The following is a 26,616-nucleotide window of genomic DNA, read 5'->3' on the forward strand; positions in this document are numbered from 1 at the left end:
TAAAAAAACGCTCTTAATGATTTAGATGGGCAATGGAGGCACAGGCATCCAGAATGAGATTATTTTCTTTTAGAAAAGCATTAAAAGTATCCTGTTGCTTAACAGTTTTATTTGGAAGTAGACTAGAAAGTTCTGAAATGTCCTTTCCTATCCTTTCTGTTTGCACTTGTAATTCCTCAGAGAAGGAATTGTCTCTCAGGAAGTGCTGACAGGACCTATCACTGGGCGGATGACGTGCAAGCCAGGCCTCCGGCTGCCTGTCCCACAACAAAGTAAACTCAGGAAGATTTGATAATGAAAAGACATGAAAAGCATTGGCAAGATATTTATTCAAATGTGCCTTGGATGTTAAGACTTTTTTTTTTTTTTTTTTTAGGTAAAACTAAATGTTAGATTGTTGGAAAGATTATTTTTTCTTCTAGTAATAGTTGGGAATTACATATCTAAAATCATAGTTACAGTTAGGATTACTTTGTATTGGCATTTTTTAATGCTGAAATGGAGTCTGGAAATCTCCCCTCTTGTTTTCTGGCTCATGTCCTTCAGGACCTATGGTTTTCAATGAATGTAACAATCACATACCCATTTAAACTGGTAATAAAGATATGGAATTTAACTTTCTAATGCTACAGTTACACAAACTGATTAAAATTAATGACCGCCAATGATATAAATCACATTTTAATACAGTTTATATTTTTTGCATTGCCAGTCATACTGTGGCTGGTGGACAAAATATTCAGCTCTCTTTGCCTGTACCCTACCTGTATGTGACAAACAGACCCAGTGTTCTTACAATTTAAATCATGGGTCTATTCACTCGAGTGGCCCAGTACTTTCAAAGTTTTTACCTAGAATTCTTTTATCTCTTTCACCATAGCCAAAGCACTCGGTAAAGGTTAATATCAGAACTTCAGTATTTATATGCATGATAATACAATTCCTTAGATGAGTAATAAAAATATGTGTATTCATCCAGTGTATCAGATTTAATAAACATTATCATGATCAAAATCTGCTAGTACCAAAAGACTCCTTGCCAGTGCTTTCTTAATATTATTGCCTTTCCAAAATAGTTAGATGATGTTTGCTGGAATGACCACCTGCAGAGAAGGACATGTCAGCTTGATGAGCATAGACTGATGAACACAGTTGGCTACAAATTATTCAGGATCGAGGCAGCAGGAAACCATGAAAAAAATCATCTGCTCCTGTATGGAGAGCTGGTATTTCTCTCTATATAAACTAAACATCCCAGCTCCATCCAAATGGACTGGTTTTGCCCATTTTTTTCTCCATCTGGAAATAGTAGACCAAGCTGTCTTTTCTGATGTCAGGCAAACGGAGGGTAGAGGAGGGGAATATTGTGCTAAGAACTTACATGCACTGAGCCTTAGAATTCATGTAAGAGGTGGGGGGTGGGTATCATGCCACTGAAGTGTGATGAGGAAATTTGCAGATGTGCTGTGGAATGTCATTTTCCTGACTGCAGCAGTATATAAAAGCAAAATATACTGTTAAACAAACAAACCCCAAAACCACAACATCCTCTTGAGAATGGATTCCATCTTGTAGGGAATAATCCTGACCTGATGATAGAGTTCTTAACCCCCGTCATGAGTTTGATGTTGCTAAAGTGGCGCAATGGACCTTCAGGAGCTGACCGATCACTTTCTGAATTACAGCCAGGTCCCACACTACAAGGCGGTGGTTCTTCAGTCCTGGGAAGGGCTTGCAGAACAGAACACCTCAGCCAGCCATGGTTCCTCTCCTTCCCTTCGCTTGTAGATCTCCTGCCTTCTCCTCCATCCTTCCACCCTCGTCTGCAGCAGCTCTGTGCTCTGCAGGGAAAAGTAACGTTCATGTGGAGTTCACAGGGACTGCAGGGAGACGTCTTTGGAGGTGCAGGAAAGGATCCTGGCATCACTGTTAATGAAATGTATGTTAATGTGTCACATGTAGCAAGGGAACTTTTGGGGTAAGCTGGTCCTGCAAGAGTGAGAACATGCAAATTAGGAAGCGCTTTTGGGGACTCTCCGTCCCCCTGCCCAGCCAAGTCCCTTATGGGGCAGTGGCCGCCCTGGCTGACTTGGGAGAGCTCTATCTCCTGTTTTACTCAATCCCTAAGGGGACCACACTCTGTTTTAGAGATACTTTAAAGTGGGGGGCAGTCTTTTGGGGGCGGAAGGGGAAGAAGGTGGTAGACCATTAATCATTATGTAGGAGGAGTGATGGAGAGGTGAGGATGGGGTGAAAGTGAGGGCGCTCTGGTGTAAAGGTGAGTAGATGGGGACAGAGTTGAGTCCACAGAATTGTTCAAAAGAAAGAGGTGATGTGAAAGACTTGATAACTGCTGCCGTGAAGAATGATAAATTCTAATTTTATTAAGTTTCCATTAGTTATATGCCCATATTGAAAGCAAAAGTACAGAGTTATTACTTTGTAGTGTAATCCCTGAAAACTTTATCAGATTAAATTTAATAAACCCGCAGGATATGATAATTTTAATTTTCAGTCTAACATGACTTTCAGCTGCTGTTAGTAGAGGCTAAAAAGAAATTGAGCAACTTTAAAGGGAGCTGTTTTGTTTATAACAGTAATCAGATTATATGAAATCTATTAATTAGAGAACTAATAATAAACATTCAAATGAGTTGAAGTACAGGCTGCAACAGAAATAGGCACTGGATGTCTGCTGAGTCTGAGACGTCAGACATCTGGGTATGTATATAGACCTTTGGAAAGTCTATAAGAAGAAGGAGGAAGATAGAATGGTGTTCAACCTTGGTTTTGAACTCTCCAGTTCTATTATGTAGAAAACTGCAACAAATAGCTGCTTATATCTTTAATGGTTATATTTGCAGCTTATTTTCATCTTTACACTGACATTGCCACAATAAAATCGTGAAGACAATTATAAATAGAAAAAAGGAAAGTTCAAATCCTCATCTTACAAAAAAAGCTACAACATATGAACTTCCATTTTGATTTTTTTTATTTTGATTTTTTATTTTTTCTATATATATAATCCTGTTTGCTGAAGGGAATTGTAAATCAAAGTGACTATTTATTGCAATGGGAATAAGGGATAGGTTGGATAAAAAAAAAGGAAGAAAAGAAACATCAAAGACAGTGTCAGATAAACATCACAGAAATTCATTTGCAGTAGTGAATTATAAAATTAGAAACAAGGAAAAGTTTTTGAATAGTTATTCTGTAAACTTATTTTCATCGTGATATGTGTAAAATGCAAATTTTTATGATTATGTAAATTGGTTTTGGTATGATTTATATAATTCAAACCATGTAAAACAGTTCTTGTGGGATATTCTCTTAATACCAATATATATATATCTTTTAAATGTTTTTAACCTGGAATTTTCAGAGTTTCTGAGTTTTTTCTACTGGTTATCTAAAAAAAAAATATTTTAAATATTAGAAAAGGCAGATTTCAGATTAAGGGAGAAACTGAGACAATAAGTCTATGCAACTTAGTTTTCTTTCCTTGGGATAGATCCTTTCTGGGATCATGGTATTGTTTAATCATACAGACTGTGATATAGAAGCAACTGATAGTTTCATTTGCTTTCCTCTCAGTTTTGGGTTATTCAGCACATATATTTTTTTTTTTTTTTTTTTTTTTTTTTTTTACTTCTCTGGTCAAGCTGTATGAACCCCTCATGCAGATGAGATGGAAATTTCCATGAAACCTTCTGTGTACTTCACCATACTCATGCAGTCACGTCCTCACAATGATGCAGCACTACTGAGGATATACTTGGGTTTCTGCTCAGGTTTATTTTCAGGTTTATATTGTTGCTTTGTTAGCTTTGCAAATATTTTTTCAAACAGACAGACATGTTCATTGAATTCATAGAGTCAAAGATTTAAGGCCAGAATATTTTGACTCCTTATATAACACAAGCCATAGAATACAACATTTTTATTTTCAAATTAAGCTTATGAGTTCTTTCAGCTCTCGCGTATCTGTTAGAAAACTTTCACATGGGGACTTGTAAATGTTTAATCTGAACCACCACACCCCAAGGGAAATTGCTCTATGAAGTTCAGTTGTTTTCACTAGTTTAAGAAATGTAGTTTATTTGTTTTCTGATTGTTTTGGTTTAGATTCTGCTAGCAGACCTTGCCCTGCTGTTTCTCTGCTTGATGAAAGAATTGTCTATCACTGTTGTCCTTGGTTAAATTTTCATTAGACAACCTTCTTTTCTGTAGACAAGGAGCTCTTCAGTCTCCCACTATAAAGCACGCTTCCCAGACTCAATAATTTCTGTAGATCTGTCCTGGGTTTTTAACAGTTCCTTTGAAGAGCGGACACTGGAACTGGACAGCAGTGTTGAAGTAGCTTGCTTTCCTTACACCGTTGGCTGAAGTGATGCCACATCTCTGAGCCTGCTCGATGTTTCCTGCTTACCCTTCCGCTGAAGGAATGAACTCCTCAGGAGTGCATGAGTCTTCTTTCCCTTTCAGAATTCATATAATGCGGTAAAGATTGGCCAAAATAGTAATGACTGAAATTCTTTTCAATTTGAAGTTTTCAAACATGATATAGAAATAATTATTTACTTGTAATTATTTATTTATTTTTAAACAATGATTTACTGGAAGCATCCTCCGTAGCAACATGGCCGTTCTTTTGGAAGTCTAGGAAAACAGGAGCATAAGAAAGCAGTGACATTCGCAGAGGACGAGAGTTGCACTGCGATTGACAGGCAGAGCTGGGATAGGGGCAGTGAGAAGGGGACCTCTGGCCTTGCGCGGGATGGGAGAGGAGGAGGAGGAAGAGGAGGAGCTGGCATCCATGTAGAAACAGGGGGATAGCAGCACAGAGGGCAGAGTTTTCAGAAGGTGGAATTTAACAGGTTTTATGAATAAGATCGATCATCCACGTTGGTGAGTGCTTGTCCCGGATAACCACGCGTTGTCGAAATCTTGCACAGGGAAGATGATGCTTGATTTCTGGGAGTTTAGTGCTGTGAATATTTGTTTGCCTCTGAGAGAAGGAATCCAACTGTTTGAATACAGCACAGAGATTATAATGGAGGGGTTATCTCCCGCATGTAATGACTGTTACTTTTTTTTTTTTGTGCTAAATTAAAAAATCCTTTCCACTTTTCCAGACTCTAAGCCTGAAAAAGCTGTGATGTTTTGGCTGTTCATTTGGACTATTCTCAATTGGTTTTGGTTTGTGGGTTTGCTTTGTTTTTCTTTCTTCAGAACCAGGTCAAAAATGTAAATGAAGTAACAGGCTTGAGGATACACTTCAGTTTGTGTTGTTTTTTCCCCCTGTCTATTCTTTAGTAGTTGCTAAAAGAATCTGCCTCAATATTCCCATGGCACTCTTCAGTGTCCAGTTCTTTCTTTTTCACAATCAACCTTGCTATCTCTCTTCACATCTCTTTAGCCCATGGGACTATGCACTTCACTAAATCCACTGCAAATTTCAGATGATTCATACTCTTCTAAGTAGGTTTTTTACTCACTGCCTCTTCAAATCGTCATCAGCATACTGCAAAGTTCAAGAAGTCTTCTCCCCGCCCCCCCCCCATATGTTTATCCTCAATTAACTAGTCTATATTCACTCTAATATTCCTCCCCTTTGGCTTCTACACTTAAATTCCTCCCCTTTGGCTTCTACACTTAAATTGCACCATGTTTGCTCAAGGGAAATATTTTTATTGCTTGTTATTTACTGCTATAGCAATGGAGTCCTATTACCCCTCCCTGCCTCTCACACTACAGAGATGTAAACATATACTCATGTTTTTGGTAGCACCTTTCCTAATTGGGGCTAGGAGAGAGTACTTATATACACACACATGTAAACCTCTCAATATTGTAGGATAATAAATTGATCATTGATCTCTTCAGATGGAAATGAATGACTGCTCTATAAGAAGAGAGTAGGGACTTATTCCACTGTTTAAAAGTCAATTTAAATGGTATGTTTCAATCAGTGAAATATAAAATAGAAAAATAAAGATGGTATAGATTCGTGTACGTATATATGATCACATTGTACTTGTATCTGAATATGAGGAAAAATTTCTTCACTTGGAGGGTGCCTGAGCACTGGAGCAGGCTGCCCATATTGGAGGGGAATGTGAGTATGCAAATCAGAGATCCATGAGCAGAAAGATTTTAAAACTTGAAGACATGGTAACAGGGAGTGAAAGACAGAATAAATTGAGATGCTATTATGATATAGTCAGAAAATGCAGAAACTGATATTTTTAGTATTAGGTTCTTTCTATGTAAAAAATGTGGAGGAGGAAAAAAAAAATCCTGCTGTATAAAGAATTTCATCAGCGACTTCCTAACTCTCAAGAGCCTAACTTCCAGTGCTCTCTTCTTCTGGTGTTACAGCACATTTTGCTGGTCATTCATTCCACTCTTTTGAGCAGAAGAGCTGTGTTCATACAAACACTGAATACTTGTTTCCGGGGGCGGGGGGGGGGGGAATATTCTTTTTCTTGCAAACAGTAGAGAGTGTAATAGAGCCTTGGAGGCGGCTGGGATGTGAGGTTTCAAATACTGTCACTAGATACGCACAGTAGTGGTTCTGGGAACATGTCAAAAGAAATGAAGTGTGAAAACTGTATCTGCAACCTCTTGCCAGAAGGTTTTGAAATAAGGGTGTTTCCAGCAGTTTACATGGTTGTCTCATTCCCTGAAATTTACAACTGTATTGTCTGCGCTGCTGTAGAAGTCATCGTAGTTATATGTCAGGAGGCGCATCTAAATAAGTATTAAGGGTGAGAAGAAAGAAGGTGCAGATGAAATCTGTTAATGTACTCAGTGACCAAGAGCAACCTCATGATGGTGAGAAGAATGATTACATGAGCGAATGAAGAGATTTGAAGAAATACCTGAACTGGGATGAACATAATTTTTTGCTAAAATGATGAGATTGAGATGATAAAATAACAAAGATGTCTAAGTTGAAGAAAATCACTCAGTGTTATTTTGCCTTCCAAAGATTTCCATCTGGCCATTCTTAAGTGGTATCTCAGAGATCTGAGTCGCATTATCCTGACAAGAAGTCTCTCACCTTGCAATATCAACTGCAATATGATTAATAAAAGAAGTTATTAATCATATTAACCAAATATATTTCAAATACACAGAAGTGCTAGAACATCTTATGTAGCATGAAAGCACTGTGATTATCAGGATGATTAAACTCAAACCTTAACAAAAAAAAAAAAAAAAAGAGAGGCATTAGCTATACTTGGTGCATGAATGATCTAGTAGAATGAGAAATGTTTTTATCTGGCCAGTTTATAATTAATTGCACTATGTGGAAGTTATCTTAAAGCTAAAAAGAGGCAGAGCTTGATGTGTTGTGTCCCAGGAATAAAAACCTGGGATTGATTCTACCTGGAGTGAGAAGCAGAATAAAAGATAAAAATAAAAACTCTGTATGTTAATCTGAAAACCTGCAGTTGGTTCACCCTAGAGTTCAAATAGACTTTCCGTGCCTTTATACTAAAATATCACATGGTTAAATTGTTCTCATGAACTCAGCAGATTTATTTTTTTTCTCAGGAATTGGAATGTGCAAAACTAGTGTGAATTTACTAGTTATATTTTTCATCTTTTATATTTTCTTTTCACTGCGTTGTAGCAATGTAAACTTTTGTTAAGGAGTGGGTTCTGTTTTCCCCTCTCCAGCTATTCCACAAGAATAGAAAAATGAGAGAGAAGCCAGTAATTACATTAAAATCTTATCTTTGCCTGATTGATGGATTTTTTGGATGCCTGGCAATAATATACTATCCTGTCCTTTCTGGCATGACATCTTGTCCTCTTCCAAGCCATTGGTTTATTTAAAGTAACTGGAATTAGCACAGTGTCTGCTGCTGTGAACTATGTTAAGGTGTGCAGATTTGCCAGCACCCACCAAAGATATCCGTACCTGTGTGGTGCTGCTCAGCCAGAGATGTTCTTCACAGTCTTTTCTAATGATAAATTCTTTCCCGGTGACATTCAGAATTGCCTAATTCCTTTCCAGTAAATTAGAAGACATTAGCTAAGACATTAAGTTAATTGGGGGGGGGGGGGGGGGGAAGGAGCGGGGATAGACCTCTTCATTCAAATGTTAACCTTAGGGTATGTTGGACTTCCTAACTGGCCTTCATATTAATGGCTGTAATCAGTAGATAAAAGCTTGTCAGATTTTGGGGGAGTTGCACTGAAGCTTTGTCTCGATAAGTCCCACCATCAAATTTCAATTTAAATTTACTGAGGCATATAGCTCTCTTGTTTAATTTACTCATAAATATATGTAAAGCGGATGCTATAGTAACCCTCAATTTTACAACTATGCAAATAAAACCCCCTAGTGTCGTTAAACTGACAGCCCTGAATACTACTTGCTTTTGAACGTGAAGTTTTGTTTCCCTTGTCCAAGCACTTGGGAATCTTTGAGTGTAGAGTTCTAGTTAGTTGTGACCGGAATTTTTTTGAGACCTATTCTGCTGCCAAACTGGGGATGGTTTTGACTAGTAAACAAAGGGCTCTCTTACTGTACTTGACTGCTTTTATTCAAATCAAGGTATTTTAATTCAATTTGTGTGGGACATGCTAATGGAGTCAGAAAAGTCTATGTATGTAGCGTTATGCTCCCGTTTTCCCATTATCCTTTTCTATAGCTGAGTTTTTAATGAGGGGATGCTATTTTCCTGAGCCTGTAAATATTTCTCTTTGCTGTTGCTCTATAGAAATATAGTAAAGACAAGAAGAAAAGCTATTGTTACAGATGGCTGTTAATTTTCAAATGGAGTGCTTCAGTGAAACCTGGGTAATTGCTCTTGTGCCTGGGCGCATAGGAAACAAATCAGAGGCATGCTCTTCAAGAGCAAGTTTACTGTGCCTTCACAAAGGCCACGTACTCAGCCATGGGCACAAGCTGTTAAAATAGCAGGGTTGTAGTTTGGAGAGGAGGGTTGCACGGGAGTATTGGTTAAAAAGGTGTGAAGCTTTTTGCTTGTTTTTTACTGCCGTTTTAAGAAAGGAGGGCTGCACATCTGGTAAGGTGGAAGTGCATTCTACACGTTTGAAGTGTTTATCTTGATTATCATCATAGGAATAAATCACAGTGTGTAGTAGCTACGTGAACGCTTATTCATATGTTGAGACATTTTGTACGTGGGAGGAGACGTGGCATTGAGTTTCCTCACGCAAAGCTAAATACACACTTGAATGTTTGTAGGACTAAGGCTTAAACCATCTCATTTTTCAGTCTGTTAAAATGTATTACTTTTGCAATACGAGGAGTGGAGAATCTTTTGGCACTACTCTTGGTACAGTGTACTGCCTCAGCGTTACCAGTTGTCTTTTCAGTAATCATTACTCGTTATTTTCCAAAAGCAGGGAGCTAACAGAGGGATGCCTGAGGACGTTTTAGCTGATGAGGAAGTATAAGCAGATTCATGTTTTTATTCTCTAGCGTGTTGTTTTTTGTTTTTCCTCTGGGATCAGAGTCATGTTGTCAGAGAATGAAGTACTTGTATTTGCCATTGTACTAAAAGTAGTTGTTATAATGCAAATGAATAATTGGCAATTGATTTTTTCTGTTTGTTTGTTATTGGCATATTCCTACAAGAGGGACTAATTGACGGTCATTATATGTGACGTGAACTTAGTTTTTGTTTTCAACTCCCTCCCGCTCCTGCTAAGAGATTTGTTATCTCAGTAGGGATCCTTCTCATCTTGTTTTTAACAGAAAACACTGGAGGAGAGAGGAATCTATTATTGATTTTTGTATCCTTCTGCATTTTTTGCAGAGTTTTGTGGAGGCTGTATTGCAAAAATGGGCTTTAAAAAAAAGTAGGACGTTAAAGAAGGATAGATAATTTTTCTAATTTTCTGAATTCAGTGTCTATACAAAAATGAATTTTGAGTCAAAGAGCTAGCCAAGGAAATTAACCTTCAGATACCACCATCCTCATTGCAGCCTGATGGACATCATTTAAGTAAAATGAAGATTGGCCAGAGGGTCCTTCTTCCTGTGTTCAGAGCTAAAAAAAATGCACACCATTGTCCTTAGCTTGCTGGCAGGTGACCAAATACCGGCCAAGTAATTCAGGGTGGGCTTGTCAGGGCAGGTGAGCTCTGCGCAGCTCGGTGCCATGCTCAGGCTCCACGTGAGCTGGCATCCGTATGGTGCGTGTGGTGACACAGAGCCTGCGTCATTGCAGCCTGGCGCTGACTCGGTCAGAGCGAGCTCTGGTAATGGTGATAAGGCTCAAGACAAGGTATGGATTCAGTGCCCGTGTACCACCTTGCACCGAATGCTCTGAAAAGCGAGCAATGGAGTGAAGCTGGGGCATCTACCAAAGCGACATCTAGATTTCCCAGTGTAGAAGATTGAACCTTAAAGAAAACTCCTGTTTCCTCAGCGAAGAGGAGTCTGTCCCTAGGTGATGCCAACAGCATGAGAGCTGGCAGCTCTGACAGCCGTTCTGTTATCTGTATGTCCGGGGCTCCTGGCTTTTGCTTGAATCTATAGAAATACTCCAATGGGAGAAAGTTTCTTCAACAGAGAGTTGAATAATTATTTCCTGACATGTAGTTAAGTAGGTATAACAGTGACTAGCTCCTGTAATGTGTATTTATAGTGTATACTTTATTATACTGTACAGGTGTTTATAAAGTACATTGAGATCCTTAGCTGAAAGGTGGTGTATAAATGCAAGCAATAATTATTGTTACACATATAAAAGAGTAAGGCCTTTCTGCCAGTAGCCTTTGCTCAAGGGGGAATTTAATTTCTTTATCTGCAGTAATTTTATTGCAGTCTCTCTTGAGATCAGAATGTGCAGTATTTAAAGTTGATTTAAACAAGAGAGAGACTCACTCTGCAATCCATTAAAACCAAAGGGATGTGCATCTACCTTTTCTTTGCTGGCTGCTCGGCTATAAACCCATACAGAATGCATCTCTCAAATTCTCGGATGACTTCTGGTTCTCTGAATGAGAAGAAACACCTTTTGCCTCTCTAAGGCATTCCCTTTGCACATTTGGTTTGTTTCAGGATATGCTTATTTGCATTTGCTTATCCCTAGTTTAGGGTTACTGATCTTATTTATATGAAGGGCATACTTCATGTGTCAAAGTACAATAACCAAACTTGCAATACAGTAACAACTGCATTTGTATTAAAGCAGACAGGCTTACAGTCCTAACATCCTGAAAAGACGTTATTAATTCAGATGTTCATGTAAAATCATATGGCTTCAGGAAGGTGCATCTCAGCCCTCCAAAAGAAGATAGATATATTTTACTAACATACTGGTGGATGGATGTTTAAAATTGCTTGTATTCAGCTGTAGCAAATATTAAGCTTAGTAATTTAATGCAATAATTGAAATTCATTTAGGTGAAAGAAATATTTTGTTTAAACTTAGGATATATGTCAGCAGAAGCATAGTTTCTGTTAATACATCTATTTTTGTCTCATAAGATGCAGCAATAACACTGCGTAGTGTCTTTAAAAGTGTTTTAATGTATTAACAGCAGTAGCGAGATGAGAAGCTATTACAGCTCATTTGAGTGGTTTACCATTGGGCAAACAGTTGGCAATTATTGCACTTGGAAGAATTAAATGGATGATTTGAATGGAAATGCTAGTTCTTCAGTGGAGTCCCTTTTTACATCAATTGTAGCATATGTCCACATTTTTTCCAACAGTAATGAATTTCCTGAGGTGGTTTCCCTTGTGCTTTTGAATGCTAAGTGTTAAAATCCAGCAGGAGAGACCTGTAGTTGACCTTTCATGCTAAATGTGAAAGGGCTGTTGTAGCCTTTAAAGGCTTTTGTGCTTCTGGGTCCCCTGGGAAGCTCCAGTTACCTTCAGACTGGATCAGCTGTTTCAGGTAGGAAGCATCAGTTGTGCAGAGAAACTTTGTAATGTTTTTAATAGTGATGTCTGCCTTCTAGACCATGGTCGAATCTGAAAACATCTGTTTGTGTGCAACACATCTGGCTTTATGGTGCGTTCTGTCCCTTTCCATCTGTTCAGGAGTGAAAATCGCCAATACCTACGATTTGTCTCCAAAGTCCTTTTCATATTTAAAAGCCTAATAACAAAATTGATGCAGGCAGTATAACTGCCCAATAAAAAAATTCTGCAGCCATTATACAGGCTTCAGCCTTTGATAACACAAGGGGTTCTGAGTAGACCTTTGCATTTGAATAATCCTGATGCTTGTATCAAAACACATGTGGTAAGATTTTTTCAGTTTCTACCGAGAGATGGTCAAATGTCACCCTGTGATCTAGGTTTAACTGGCAAATCAATGTTCCCTGTATTTCTCAAAGATTCTGCTTCTGATAGCCTGCTTTATTCTTTCCAGAAATCTCTGATTTCTTGCTTTTCTCTCCTGGCCGAGAAGCGGCTAGGCACTTTCTAGGTCTGAATGGCATTACGTAGTGCCTGGCTGGTCAGGCAGTGCAGGCGCTGGCACGCTGCTTTGTGTTGGATCGATGTTAGTACAACTATCCCAGAGAGAAAGGTGTAAAAAGGGGAAGGGAGAGTCCAACGGGATCCTGAAAATTCCCAGGTTAAAATGCTGAAGGTGAGCTGATCTGGATGCTCATATTTTGCATGGGCTTAAATGGAGGAGAAAGCCATTGAGGGCTACGGTGCAGAAACACACCTGTGTAGCGCACCGAAATACACAGAAACCACACCTGCCTGCGGAATCCCCTGCACTGCGAACTGTGAACTGTTGAGAGGGTGTTAGAGGGAAGTATCGCTCCATGGTTGCTCCTGTTTTGCACTCTGTTTATCAGAGCCAGGTTATGGAGCTCGGCAAAACTTCTCATCTGTTACAGCTTTTGTTATATAAGTTGAATAATAAAAAATCCCCAATTTAATTCATGAATTTATTGTACTTGCTATTATATATACTTGCTATAATAACTATTACCTAGTTACTTCATTTAAAAAAATAATAAAAAAGGGGGTATAATTGCAGGGGTGTTACTTTGAGCTCGCATGCAGGAAGGCAAAGACTTCTACTTTTTAGCAGAAAGTTTTTGAAGTGAAACTTCATTAGGAATGAGGTGATTAAATTGCAGGCATTGTTTTGAAATAGTGAGTTCTAATGTTTGTAGAAAAATTATCTGGCTGATAGCAATTATCTTAGCACTGATTGTGGGAATATAGCAGGCAGAGACATGAGGAAATGTGGTAGGTGGAGAGAGATTGTAAGACCAGGGGAAAAAAAAATTATAGAAGTAGAAAATATACCTTACTAGGTCATTTCACATTTGCACTTGGATCCAATAAGCATTTACATTCAAATACTAATGTAGTCATATCTATTGTAACAGACTTTTTTGTTATACTTTCTGGTCTAATCACTCTATTTGAACAGTTAAAAATCATATTGTGAGTATTTTAGGTTGAAAATTTCAGTGCTGGCTCAAAGTCTAATTCTTACAGGTGATTTGGACAAAATAATTCCCTTTTGGAAGCATAAACAGTAATCTTCTCTCTATTGTCTGAAGGAAAAGAATTTTATTACTTAAGACTGTAAGAATAAGAGCTGCTGCTGAAGTATGTCCACTTTCAGTTTTCTAAAATACTAGAGTATATTCAGATCCTTCAGGTAGATTATTATCTGTAGCAAGGACCCAAAGAGGATATTCAAAACCATTCATTCAGAAAGCTTACAATGCAGCAGGAGTCTAATCATTAGGAAGCGCATTTCTGTTTCTTACACCAGTCTTATTATCCCTTATTTCTTATGTAAACAGTTTGCAGTTGCAAAAATGAGGGACAACAGACATTGTGAAATAAAATCAATGAAACCTATGAAACTGAAGTGGTTTCGGAAACCTGTTTCATAGTGCTTATAGGTTATCTTCCAAATCAGTGTATCCTAGAATGTGTATTTTGTTCTGTCTTAACAAATGAAATAATAACTGGGATGTATTCTGTTCCAATTTGCAGTCAAGAGAGGCAATACTACAATAAAGCAGAGTATCTTTGTATTAAAGATAAGAAATAATCATTTTTTGTCTTCTCTTAGAGATAAGTATAAGGAAAAATGCCTTAATATTGTTCCTAAAATGTTGGAAAAGGTGAATATATTTTTTACAAGTGTATAAATATTAAATAATGAAACTATCCAAATCTCCTTGACACTCTTCTCACTACTTTAAATATATCACCAAAATAACACTCAAATAAAACTAACACTGGAAAAAAAAGTGTGAAGTGTAAAGCCTACAAATCAGCAAACGAGAAAACTCAAAAGCTCAGCATTTCCTGCCTGATCTCATTGTTTTTCACACTTATTTACTTTTCCCTCTTACAAATGTAAAAGTGAAAGGACTGGTGTAGGTCATTTGCAAATAGAGCCTGGTGATGATTCAGTCCTTCCAGAATTTACTTGTGATGGGTGCAAAATTATTTCTTGGTGCTTCTTGAGCCTTGCCTTCAGCTCCAGCGTGGTAATTCAGTTTGCTTCCAGCTGTTTTCTACCCAAAGTAAAATGTTTCCTTGCTATGTGCTGCCTCTATTTCTGTCAAGTGGGGTTAGGAATTGGTGTTGAAAAGACAATACACTGCTCTCTACCTCCTGGAAGTTCCTTTCTACAATGAGCCATCCTTAAAGGCCAGCTGTGTCCAACCACACAGCTGTTTCACACAAAAATAATAACTTAAAGCTGCTTGTGTCAAGGCCAAGAATCAGATCCTGTAAATTTATGAAAAAGAATGCTATGGTAGACTCTGCAATCTTTTTTTTGTTTGGTGGGGGTTTTTTTGTTTCTTTTTTATATATATATATATATATAAAGAAGATTATAACTAGTATAATAAAAACAAATCACTTTGTAGATGATGATAAGCTTTACATATAGGTAGCTAATGCCACATTTAGTACTATTTTATGTTTGGGTTCCAGTCAATCAGCACAGTGACCAACCTAACTTCCAGCAGGAAACAATACATCCCATTATTCCTTATAGTACAATAAAGCCCTTTATTTATGGCAAGCATTAGTTTTGCAGTCACAGTGACAGAATTCATATCTTAGCAGTGCATCAAGGCTTTTCTTACCTCCTTGTAACATTTATCCCTGAAATTGTCCTTGTTCTTCTGTTGTCAGACCTGAACATATGGTATATCTGTCAGAGGTAGGAAGAAGGCTCTCGGCCACCGAGATTCTCTCTCCAGTAACAGAAGAGTCACAAAGTTCATAAGAAGTCTGTTTTCCTTATGAAGCTCTAGTGAGTTAGTTCCAATTCTAGCCTGCTAATTGCACATGATTGTGGTTGATGCTAGAGTATTGTAAACATCTCCAATTACCATACAGGTCACTTTTAGGAGAAATGCTCACCTGAGTGCATTTTGTATAGTGTCATCTGCCTGCTGGAGTGCAGGTGTTGCATCACCATCAAGAAACTGATGTTCTCCAAAGAGAAATTTTCAAATATTGTCTCCAAAATTCTGCATGTTGAGCATGCACAAATCCGGCAGGCAATTAGATAATTAAAATAGTACTATGTGATTTTTATGGCTGAATGTAGGCTACACCCTGAGCAAAAATAACTAATTGGAAAACTGAAGGCAGAGATAGCTGTAGGTTGTGTAGTTACAGCAAACTGGTCTTTCATTTCTCTGATGTTCTAGACAGAAGTGTTTAATTGAATTTGGATTGCTACACTTTTCCTATAAAGTAGGAAATAAACAGCCACAAGGAATTATTTTATTAGTAATAGTTCAGGATAACTTTCTAATGTTAAAATCTGAACTTTTCAATAGAAGTCACTCTTAAGACTACAGGAGACAGAAAGCACGTGTATTTTAACAGGCAAAAGCATTTATAGAATCCTTTAGTTTTATTAAATTCTACATGAATTTTATAAGACTCCTTTTAGTGTGGAAGAAAATGAAGGATTAACTGTGCTAAATTCTAAGAAGTGGAAAGAAATTCATAACTGTTTCTGTGAATATTTCTGTTTGAGCTGCCATGGAACAAAGCTCACTTTTTCTTTCATGTTGCATGGATTTGTGATCTACTAAATGGAGGGAAAAAAATGAAAGCGTCAAACTCACTTGCTTATGTGATAAGTCAGATAAAATAAAACTGAGCCTAATTCATTATGATTTATAAACAGATGCTCCTGCATATGTGCATGTGTTTGCGTATTTATGTAGGGATACATTTTAAGAAACGATTGCCCTCTTGCTAATGATTGCAAATAATTAATTGTGAAAAAAGATCCCATTGTGCCGGCACCTAAAATAGTCACCTCTGAAAACACTGCTCTTCAGTTCCCACTTCCACCTCTGAATTCCCACCAAGGCTTCTCCTCCTCCCCAGTGTCATCTGGGAACAGGCATGTCAGCATTCAGGAAGATACAGTCACGCGGTTCTTTCTAATTGCCAACACTGAATAAATTCACGTTCACTTGTATCTGTGAAAAACTGACAGATTGCGCTTGTACGTTTGAGCTTGGACAGTCTCTTCCATCTCAAATTTTGCGTTGTTCTCAAGCTGGAAAAAGTCTGAATCCTTTCCGTTTTACAAACTGCGAAATAGCCTGTTTTCCTTGGGGGAAAAACTTGTAAGGGAATACAAAATGCTCTTCCAAGTCCAAATAGCCTTACCATGTGCATAAAGTATTTCGCACTGGTCTACAGCACTTCTAACCAGTAGTTCAGCAGGTTCACCTGAAAACATAAGGCAAAAAACCCTAGAGCGATATCAGCACAGTTAATCTTTTGTAAACAGCTTTCCTTTGTGCAGTGATAACTTTAGAGCTTGCACAAAAAGACAAGTCATTACTAAACTATAAAAAAGGGAGGGAGGGAAATTTCTTACTGCTTGTCAAGCACTGCAGTAATTTTGAAGGACTAAACATCATTAAAAGAAAAATCTTTGTGTTTCATGTATCACAGATCCATAAAGCGAGCATAGATATACTAATGTATGCTAGTTTCCTGAATTTAAATTAGCAAAATCCAACTTAGCTTGACAACTTTAATAAAATACTTTAACCAGTAAACAATAGTTGTTTGTTGCTGTCATTATTTCAGCACACCTGCAATATTTAGCAGTTATACAAGTGCTAAAGTCGTCTGGCATTTTCCAGAAATGTCTGCATAACAATAAACCCCTTCCTTTCCTCAGTGACTTGGGATTTTAGACAGTAAGTGAGTCTAGCAGGTACTTGATGGTGTGATAAAACCGCTACAGACTTGCCTTGCAAAATCCTTCTGAGTTCACCTTTCCTGATGATGGAGTCAGCTGGAGTGTTGATCGTGTCAACTAAAGCAGGGTTAAAAAGGCAGTAAAGAATCTGCTGTGGTTGGCACAGCCCTAGCTTAATTTCTATTCCTTTCTGATGTTTCTCTGTAATTCAGCTGTTTTCTGAAGCTGAATTAATCACATTAACAAACATTCTCGTGTTTGGATGGAAGTGCGAAGCCACTCGAGGTAACTTTCAGTACTTCTCTTGTGGACCTACTGTTTACTGGTTACCTCGTTGACCCTAACATATTGTGCTTCTATGTGAGCTAAATTCTTTAACTGTTGCATCCTTGCAAGATGCTACTTGTATCAGGTTCCATACAACCTTTTTTAGGGGGAGAAAAAGAGAAGTTCGTATGTGTGTTCTATGGCCATGCAACAGCAATATTGGTGGTGGTGGTCTAAGAGCCCACCCCGATGGGGCAGCAAGGAATGCTACTGGCTTGAATCAGACTGGTTTTCAGTCCTGTGGCTTTAGCAGTGTCCGTGGTATTAAAAAAAAAACCAACAAAACCAACACAAACCCAAAAAATCAAACCACCAGCTGTTTGAATCTAGTTTACAGAGATCATTAGAATTATAGTGAAGTTTTCTAAAGAGTGGGTTTTATTATGGGAAAAATAAATGTACTCATACCATTTGCTTCACCCAGGAGCTGAAACTTGATGATAAAAGTGTGAGAAAAGAGGATTAAATACTTTCTTATTCAAGACAAGTTATACATGTTTCACATAAAATTAAGGGCTCCTAATGACACGGTACAGCTGTGATCAGGTCACTGTTAATTCTGAGAGCAACCTGGTTCGGTACAAGCTTTGACCTTTTTCTTGCTCTAAATTTCACTACAAAATAAAAACTCAGACGTTTATTATAGAAAAATGATGAGAGTCATGAAGACAGGGTACGGTTTGAACCAGCAGATTTCAGCATGAAAATAATATAAAATGTGTATTCTCCATGTTAATGTCCTAACAAATGCGATTAGGAAAATATATGGTTTTTGCAGTCAGCCTGAAGCTGAGGAACAGTGCTCAAAGGAACAGGTTTTGAAGGGGTTTGTTTCTATGATTTCCCTATTGAAAGACATTTTTTTAATTTTATTTTTTTTTACACTATAATATATCATAATAATGTGGGGCTTTGTGTACTGTTTCATAGGTTTACAGGTTAATGGTAAACCTCTGGTTAGGTAGGTTATTTATAGGAGGGGAAGAGGCAAAAAGGGGTTCAAAAGGAAGGCTGTGTGTATTCTGGAGATTGTAATTTTTTCATGTAAAAAGCAGCTGTGATCTTACGTAAGGCAGAAGGAAAGAAGGTTAGGGGTGAGCGATTTATCCCCGTGTTTATCTGTTCCTGCATTTATGCATTTAAACTGTGATATTGTTGGGGTGGGACTGTCTTTTGTTTGTGCAGTGTTTTAAGCCCTGTGGCCCTGAGTTTCTGGGGAGGCATCCACAGCCACCCAAATATGTGAACTGGCTCTGCCTAAAAGTCATTGAGAGGCCTCTGGGGAAAGGTAATGGATGGAGTTTCCCTGCTGGCATTGGCTATGAAAGGGAGCTGTGGAAGATGGCTGTGTGGAATACCCTTCTTCTGACAGCACTGCAGGAAAAACCAGTCTTTTTCCACCTAATTAGTGATGCTTGCCTAATTAGCAAAGGTTGATGCAGTGGTTTTTTTCTTTTTTTTTTTTTTTTTCTTTTCTCCTGTGTTACAGATATACGCGGACTGCAGGGATTTCTCGATCAGGCCTCGAGACTGGGACTTGATGTATCGTTACAAAAAGTGGACAGGAACATCAGCAGAGTCTTTGCCAACCTTTTCACTACCATGAAAACAGAAGAGCTGAACCGCTATCGGGACACATTGCGAAGGGCTATCTTACTCCTAAGCCCACGGGGAGCCCAGACTTTTATTAATGAGGTCAGTGCACAGTTGTTTTTATCTTCAACATTTCAGGAACGTATATGGTGACTCTTGCGATACCTTGCCACATTTTCTGAAGTGGTAGATTTTGACAATGCTGGTTGGTAAGTGTCAAAGAAGATTGTCAGACTCCAGTGTTACAGAATTGAAATATCAGGTACTCCATGTAATGCATACTTTGTGGTTAATGCAAATGGGACAGTATGGACCAGATGGGTACTTTCAATATAATACACAGCTCGATGGGGTAATTATTTTTTTTTCTAATTGTCTTCCGTACCAATAATTTTGACCTGTATTTCAACCACTGTTGATGAGTGACCAGAAAATCTAGTGAAGTCTATAGGAAATGAAACACAATGTGCCTGATAGTAGTCTTTACTGTGGAAATCTCCAGATTCACGTTAAAAGGGCATGTTATTGATGTTTGAAAGCTGAATCAGAGTTTTTATCAAGTATGAAGTAGGAATTATATGTTCATCTTTATTTCTTAGTGGTTTCTTGAAATCAATGAGGCTAATTAGGACAGGAAGGTAGCTGTCGGGCAAACTTGTAATTAATGTTGTGCTGCGGGCTAATTTTTGGCATTAATTAGTTTTATCCAGCTTTTTAATATTAAATAATGAATTATTTTACAGTGCTTTATGTGTCAGAGTTGAGAATGAGAATTGGATCCTCAGTATAAATATATGTGTATTCATTAGCTAAGAATTTGGCAATGAAGTAGGGATTTTTAAAATTTTTTTAACTAACCGGAGATAAGATTGAACCAAAAATGTTAAATGCGTGAGAGACCTGTTTCCAATTATCAGGTTTGCTGTATCAAAGCCTGCTAAATTTTAAAAAAAAAGTCAACTTAAATTAGCTCATTAAATTTTTTTATTGTGGCAGCATAAGTAAATTCTCCTCATTTATGTTCATCAGTGATTTTAAAATTAATAGGGTAAATTTTATCATAAATAAATGAGGCAAATGGGTAGCTTGAGAAAGACTAAGCACAGGGGCAAATTCTATTCGTGTTTGTGCCTAGACGGGGATTTTTCAGTAGAGGAATGAGGGAGTACTTGCCCTCAAAGCGTAGTAAGCTATATGCAGCTCAGTCAGTGCTTTTATTTGCTTCATAATAGACCTCCAGCAAAAAGAATACATTACTTAGTTTTCTGCTGAGTCCTAACAAAGTATCCAAACCAGTATTAAAAAGAAATCAACATGTGTGTTTTATTCAGACCCATGCTGGGTAGAAGGTCTGTTCCCCTTCAGTTCGCAGGGCTCCAGAAATGTTCGTAAGAGTTACGTGCGTGCACTGTCAGGACCCTGCAGTTCTCCCGAGTGTAGGGGCTAATGTATTAAACTGTTTTACTACTCACTTCACCTTAAAGCAGTGTGTATTATAGGCATTACGGCTAATGATCTTGATATATTTCCAGATCCCTGCAGGAGTTTAACTGTGGGCAGAAATGAAAAGTAATTTATTTGGCACTCTTCCTATATTGAATCTTGATTGATTCAGAAAAGCTTTATAAAAGAAAATTTAAATCTTGGAAAGGAACTCTCAAAAGGCTCGAGGTGCACAGTGGAGGGAAGAATCCTTCGCTAGCGGAGGCCGGGCTTACTTCTTGTGGAGAGTTATGGTAACTGTGATTCCTCAATATCTGAGTCGATAAGTGCAACAGATTATCTACAGCACAATTTCAGGCAGTCTAGAATAATAACTTTCTGCTTAAATGAAATATATATTCTTACACAATTCACAACGTGCAGCACAAAGTGCCTTCAATGGGTTTACATATTTCCATGGATAGGAAATACTTCACGCTATAGGTACTATATAGATATATACTGATGAGTATTTTTAAAAATCCGGCTATGCATCTTGGAAGTAGTTTGAGGCTGTGAAACAATTTCCCTCTTCAGTTTTAGGGAAAAAAAAAATCTAGGTCTCAAAAAAAAAAAAAAAATTAGTAACCTGAGAAGAAATTCAAAGACTTTATTTTTAAATTTTGGGTATATTTATTTTCATCTTTTCTATTTTAGCTCAAATTACAAATAAGAATTTAAGAACAAAGAGAAGAAATTGAATTTAAAGCTTTGTTTCCATAAATTTCTGGAAATGGAAAATTCCATGTGAAAAAGAAATTCCTTATTAAGATTTTCAGTTTTGCTGAGTTGATGCTTTGTAGCGGGGGACAAATGTCTGAAAAACTTCAACTGGATCTTATTAAAGTCTATTGCCTAATAACATATCATCATAAAACCCAGGTGCTGCACACAAACCCTCCTGTGGAATGCAGAACAAAAATAAGAGACTTTCTTGGAGAGTGTCTGGATTATGAACACTGGCATGAATGGTTTTAACAAATTTTTCTTAGCACAAGTCATAGACATCAGCTATTGGAAGCTAGTACAAGATTTATTTTGCCTGTTTGATATTGCAAGTGATAGATTTTTCCCTGCTAAAAATATAGATCCAGATTTCAGCCTTGCTTGTCCTCTCTTGGGTGGGCCAGAGAGATCCCATTTGACTTTGGATGCACAGGTTAGGGGACTCTGACATCTCTTACATGAAAAACTGTCTAAATCCCAGAACAACTGAATTTTAGGATTATTTCTTTAATTTTTGTTTAAGCATCATTTTCACTTTATTGGCTTAGCATCCTCAATGCTTGGTTCTGCCATGTGTCAAACTTACTGCAGCAGAAATTATAGACATTTTCATAAGTTTTCAAGGTTTATTATTCTGCTATAAAACTACTTTGACTGTAAAAATGGGGGGGGGGGGGGGGGGGCAGGGAACAGAAAAAAATCTTTTCAATGGTATATAGGTATAAACATGGAATTAGCCTGTATTAAGAAAATAGGAGGTAAATGCATTTATAAAATTTTAGCTACCCTAGGTTTTGCATTAAAAGGTCACTTGGGGATTAAACCAAAGCTAATATAAAGTATGTCCCTCCTTAATCATTTGGAGAAAAATGTTCCCTTCTCCACCTGCGAAAATCCTCGCTATATTTGGCCTGATGCCGTTGTTCGGGTTATATGCAAGCCCGGCCTTAACTGTAACAGGTATGCATATAACAACAAAAATGATTTTATATTTTGAAGACTGTGTAATCTCCTTGCAAGGAAATATGTATAGAAAGAAAAGAATAAAGACTGGTCATTCCGAAATGGGAAGAGTATTACTTTCAGCTATTCCGTTAGTGTCTTGGGCCCAGGCACAGGATCTGAGACTCTCAAAAGTCTCCCTCTTTGCGAAAGCCAGATTTCACCTGCCGCTTCCATGTCCCAAGGGATAATTTTGTTGCTGTTGTTGCAAGTAGAGATATAGTTGTGTGGATTGCTTTGATCATTAAGGGCTCTGTACTACATAGTGATATGAGTACATGGAAGACAGTTCAAAGAGAGGTGATAAAAGCTATAAAAGGAAAGGAGAGCATGGCTTATGAAGACAGGTCTCAGGAGCGTGCTATATACGGCCTGCCTAAGGGAATATAACTGGCAAATACTTGAGAAGAAACATGAGAGGAGGGGGAGGAGGAATTATTTAAGGTGATGATGGGTGGTCTAACACGAAGTAATGACCTGAAGCTAAACAGGGAATGCTTTCTAACAGGGAGGTCAATCAGACAATGTGAGCACTTGGTGAGAGAGGTCAGTGAGGCATCGTTCTTCAGGGTGTTCAGGAGTTCACTAGATAAAACACTTGGGTAACTTTAGCAGTCTTTCCTGAACTAGTTCGAAGATAACCCAGGGGGGTCCTTCTGATGACATATCAGGAAATATTTGTTATGTGAATAAATTCAGACTTTGTACATTGTGTAACATATTTGAAGAGGAGGAAGAGATCTTGTAGTTTGGTGTTCCTCAAGTTTCCTATTGTAGAAGTGCAGTAACTGTTAGCTCTGGAGGCTTCGGGATTTTTTCTTTTTCACAGAACACGTATGGTTTGTTTGGGATATGTATTTTAATGAGATTTTTCTTTAAAACTGTAGGTGATATCAGTTGCTTTATAGACTTCTATCATCTTTCCAGAATTACTACCTTTACTTTTGCAAACCAGTAAAATTGAGGCTGTAACACAGTTGCGTGTGGTTATTGATTTGAAAAGAGAAATAATTCTTGGCTTTACAAAACCTTTAACTTAGTGTGACTTGCTTTTTGGCAGCTTCACTGAAGTGCAAAATATTTCTGTTTAGGTGCGTCTTTGAAAATGATATCATTACTTGTGAGTCTATCTTGCCTGTAAGCTAGTAAGCTTGCTGCAGTAGGCTGCTTAGTGTGCATGCATATCGCTGCAGCATCCCAGCTGAAAGCAGAACTCTTTGCATGCCTAGTATAGTAAACAAGTTTAAAAAACCATTTAATAATAAAAGAGAGCAGATTAATTACATTAAAAATTCGTGCTAAAACCCTGTATCATTACAGCAGGGTTATCTGAATCACAGCAGTCCCAATTTGTGCCGAAGCTATGAACTTCCAGAATAATACTAATTTTGTTAAACAGTTGTTGTTATTTCTCTCTGCCCTGTTTTTGTAGTCACCTCTGTGTCCTCACTGGAAGGCAGAGACTGCTCTCTGTTTCTTTTTTACCCTAGTTCATGTCAAATGTTCTGACTGGTTCTTTAAAAAAAATATAGGTAGTCAGCTTTTGGTTTAGGCTTTTGGGATCATTTCGTGCTGATTTGTGGCCTTCCTTCATTCCTGGTCATTGAGGAGGCGCAGTACGTTGCTCCCGGAGCACTCCCAGCTGGCCCTTGTTGGTGCACAATGCTCCAGACTTCTCTTTCTCCCTTCTGCAGTCGGCGACATGCTATTACTTGACTGGAGCTGCAGGAATTATTTATGGCATCTTGAACAGTCTGCACCCACAAGGAATTGTATGAAATGGTTTTTCACAGGAGGCAAAGACCTTTACTTTTCAGAATTTAACAGCAAAAAGGTTTAATACTAATTTTCTGGCACTTGGCATTTCATATTGGCATGTCTCTCTTTTATTTGTGTAGTAAATGTTCAGCATATTAGTCTGTAGCTCTGTTTTATACACAGTATATAAACATCTGGAAACATTGGTGAATAATTTGGGGAAAAAATGTTATGCCTCTTCTGTTTTTAGAAGGCAATTTCTTTGTTTAAAGAGTTGGTAGTGATTTGTGAATGCTGGTAACAGAACTGTAGAAATAATACATTCTTCTTTCAATAGTTCAAGTTAAATTATACCCACCTTATTTTTTCTAAATCCTCCTCTGATTTTTCTGTTTCTTCCTCTGAGCTAAAATCTTGTCTGCTATTGTTGCCATTTGCAATACAGTAAGACTCTTTGTGCTTAAAGAGAATAATAATTATAATTAAACCCCAAGCAAACCTCATTAAACTGCTAAAACCTAATGGAAAACAAAGCCTCCTATTTTGGGATAAATTGGCTTGGAAGCAGGTTTCTTTCCACTGGGCCAAAAAAACCCCCAAAACAAAAACCCTCCCACGTTTTGTTCCACTGTGCTTAGTCCAAGCTATGGAATCACTGTGAGAATGTGTTTGGAGAAATCATTTACATATGTTGGTATAGATTTGTTGCCACTGTGAAGAGGGGAAAAAAAAAAACCAAACCCAATCATAATTTGGTGAATAAATGACTTTAGAATTGTTTACATAGCTTCATGTAAATGATATTCTTTTTACTACTTGCAGGTATGTTTAAAATATAATTTTAGAATAATTATATCTTATAATTTTAGAAGAAATTTTTTCACTCAACTGTTAACATTGCATCAGATTTTGAACCTGAATGTTGAAACCATAAGAAACATGAGGCTTGCATCCAATTTTGTACATCTCTAACAATAAGTGATAGCAGCTTTGTGAGGCTTTGTGGCTCAGTTGAGAAAAAATTATGGAAATTGAATATATTGGCAAGAGTTACACAAAGTCCTTATGAGTCTAGAAACTGCTTTACTAGCAGTCTCACTAAGTCCCTCAATGTCAGTAATCATATGTCTGGTCTGAAGGAACTAGATTTTTCAGCTCGTATTTTGAATCTGATGACTGAGCACATATGCATAGGGGATAATTTATTTTTAAATGTTATTAAATCTGTATGTACAGGAACTGGGCGTTCCTCTTGCTCCAAATGCTTAATCTTCAGTGTACTTTGGGGTTCTTGTTTCATTGCAGGTGTTCAGTAGCGAAAACATGACTCAATTCCTAAAAAATTTGCTGCTGTCCACAAGTAAGGACGTCAGGTCTAAAGGAAACTGTGCCAAATATCTGGCTGGCAAAATTGTTGAAATATTTTAAATTAACTTCTAGTTATTTCATGAGCTTCATTAATTTTCTTTTTTTTTTTTGCTATTTTTCATTCATTAATTTTTTTTCATTCTTTGTTAATTCTCTCATCTATTATATTTTTATCTTTCCTCAATCTCACGGAAGTGGTGTATTGAGCCACACATAGTGCTTCTTCATTAGTAGTGCATTTAATAGCACCCAGCGTGGCTTTTGCAAGAATTGAGACATGACAACTCTCAAGTGAGCAGTAAAAAACCAAGGCTACCAGAAACTAACCCCACCTCACCTACTTTTTCATGGCTGTTTTTTCCAAATTATTTTACTTCACATTGTTCATCTGATTACTGGAATACTGTGTAATTTAAAGATAAAGATTAGATATATATGTATTTTTAAGGTCATGGAAAGTTAAATTAAATGCTCTGACATATCTGTGGTCATTATAATACATAAATATATGCAAAATGTTTCTCTAAAATATTGCAAATCTGCAGATTACTTTATCATTCCCAGCAAGGATAATTTTCTGCAATTTAGCGATAATTTACCAGAAAGCAGAGACTACTAATTAATTATGGATGATTAATTTTAAAATAGGCTTCTGCATTTGCATTTCATCACTCTACCAGTGTTTGCCTATTGTAAGATGCGAGCAGAAGCAGTACAGGTACATGAGAAAATGAATTTGCCTTACAAAAATCAGAAAAAAGTATTGGCCATACAGAAGCTATTTGCCATTTTCCGGTTCTACTTTTTCATATAAATTCAGTGAATTGTTCAGCTTACTCTGCTAGGACAACTTGACTTTGAAGATTATAAAACCCATACTGCAATTATTATATATTCATTTTTTGAACCTTCAACACAACTGTGTACACAACATAGCTATAGGTTGACTTTTTCCATGGGCACATCTGCACGTGTCTCTAAGCACAAGAATTGACTTGGAGTACAGAGTTTTGCACAGACGGTCAATCATCTCTCCCCTAAAATGCACTTCTAGACCTGCTGCTCTGGATTAAGAAAACCACTGACTCATTTCATTAGTTTTTTCAGAGGTTATAGAAGGTGGCCATTTATCCTTAGAAAGGATGAGTAATAATTGCTAATAATAATT

The 26,616-nt window shown here is 37.5% G+C and overlaps 1 protein-coding gene across 4 annotated transcripts in view; it reads left to right on the forward strand.

Moving 5' to 3' along the window:
• The window catches only part of GRID1 (glutamate ionotropic receptor delta type subunit 1), a 533,234-nt gene that overhangs the window by 280,898 nt on the left and 225,720 nt on the right, over positions 1-26,616 (forward strand). For all 4 annotated transcript variants that reach the window (XM_075758773.1, XM_075758769.1, XM_075758772.1 and 1 more), the window contains exon 4: positions 19,009-19,214. In XM_075758773.1, the coding sequence (XP_075614888.1) occupies positions 19,009-19,214 (206 nt within the window). The remainder of the gene's footprint in view (positions 1-19,008; positions 19,215-26,616) is intronic.

The sequence above is a fragment of the Balearica regulorum genome, chromosome 7, assembly GCF_011004875.1.
Source record: "Balearica regulorum gibbericeps isolate bBalReg1 chromosome 7, bBalReg1.pri, whole genome shotgun sequence".
NCBI classification, from domain to species: domain Eukaryota; kingdom Metazoa; phylum Chordata; class Aves; order Gruiformes; family Gruidae; genus Balearica; species Balearica regulorum.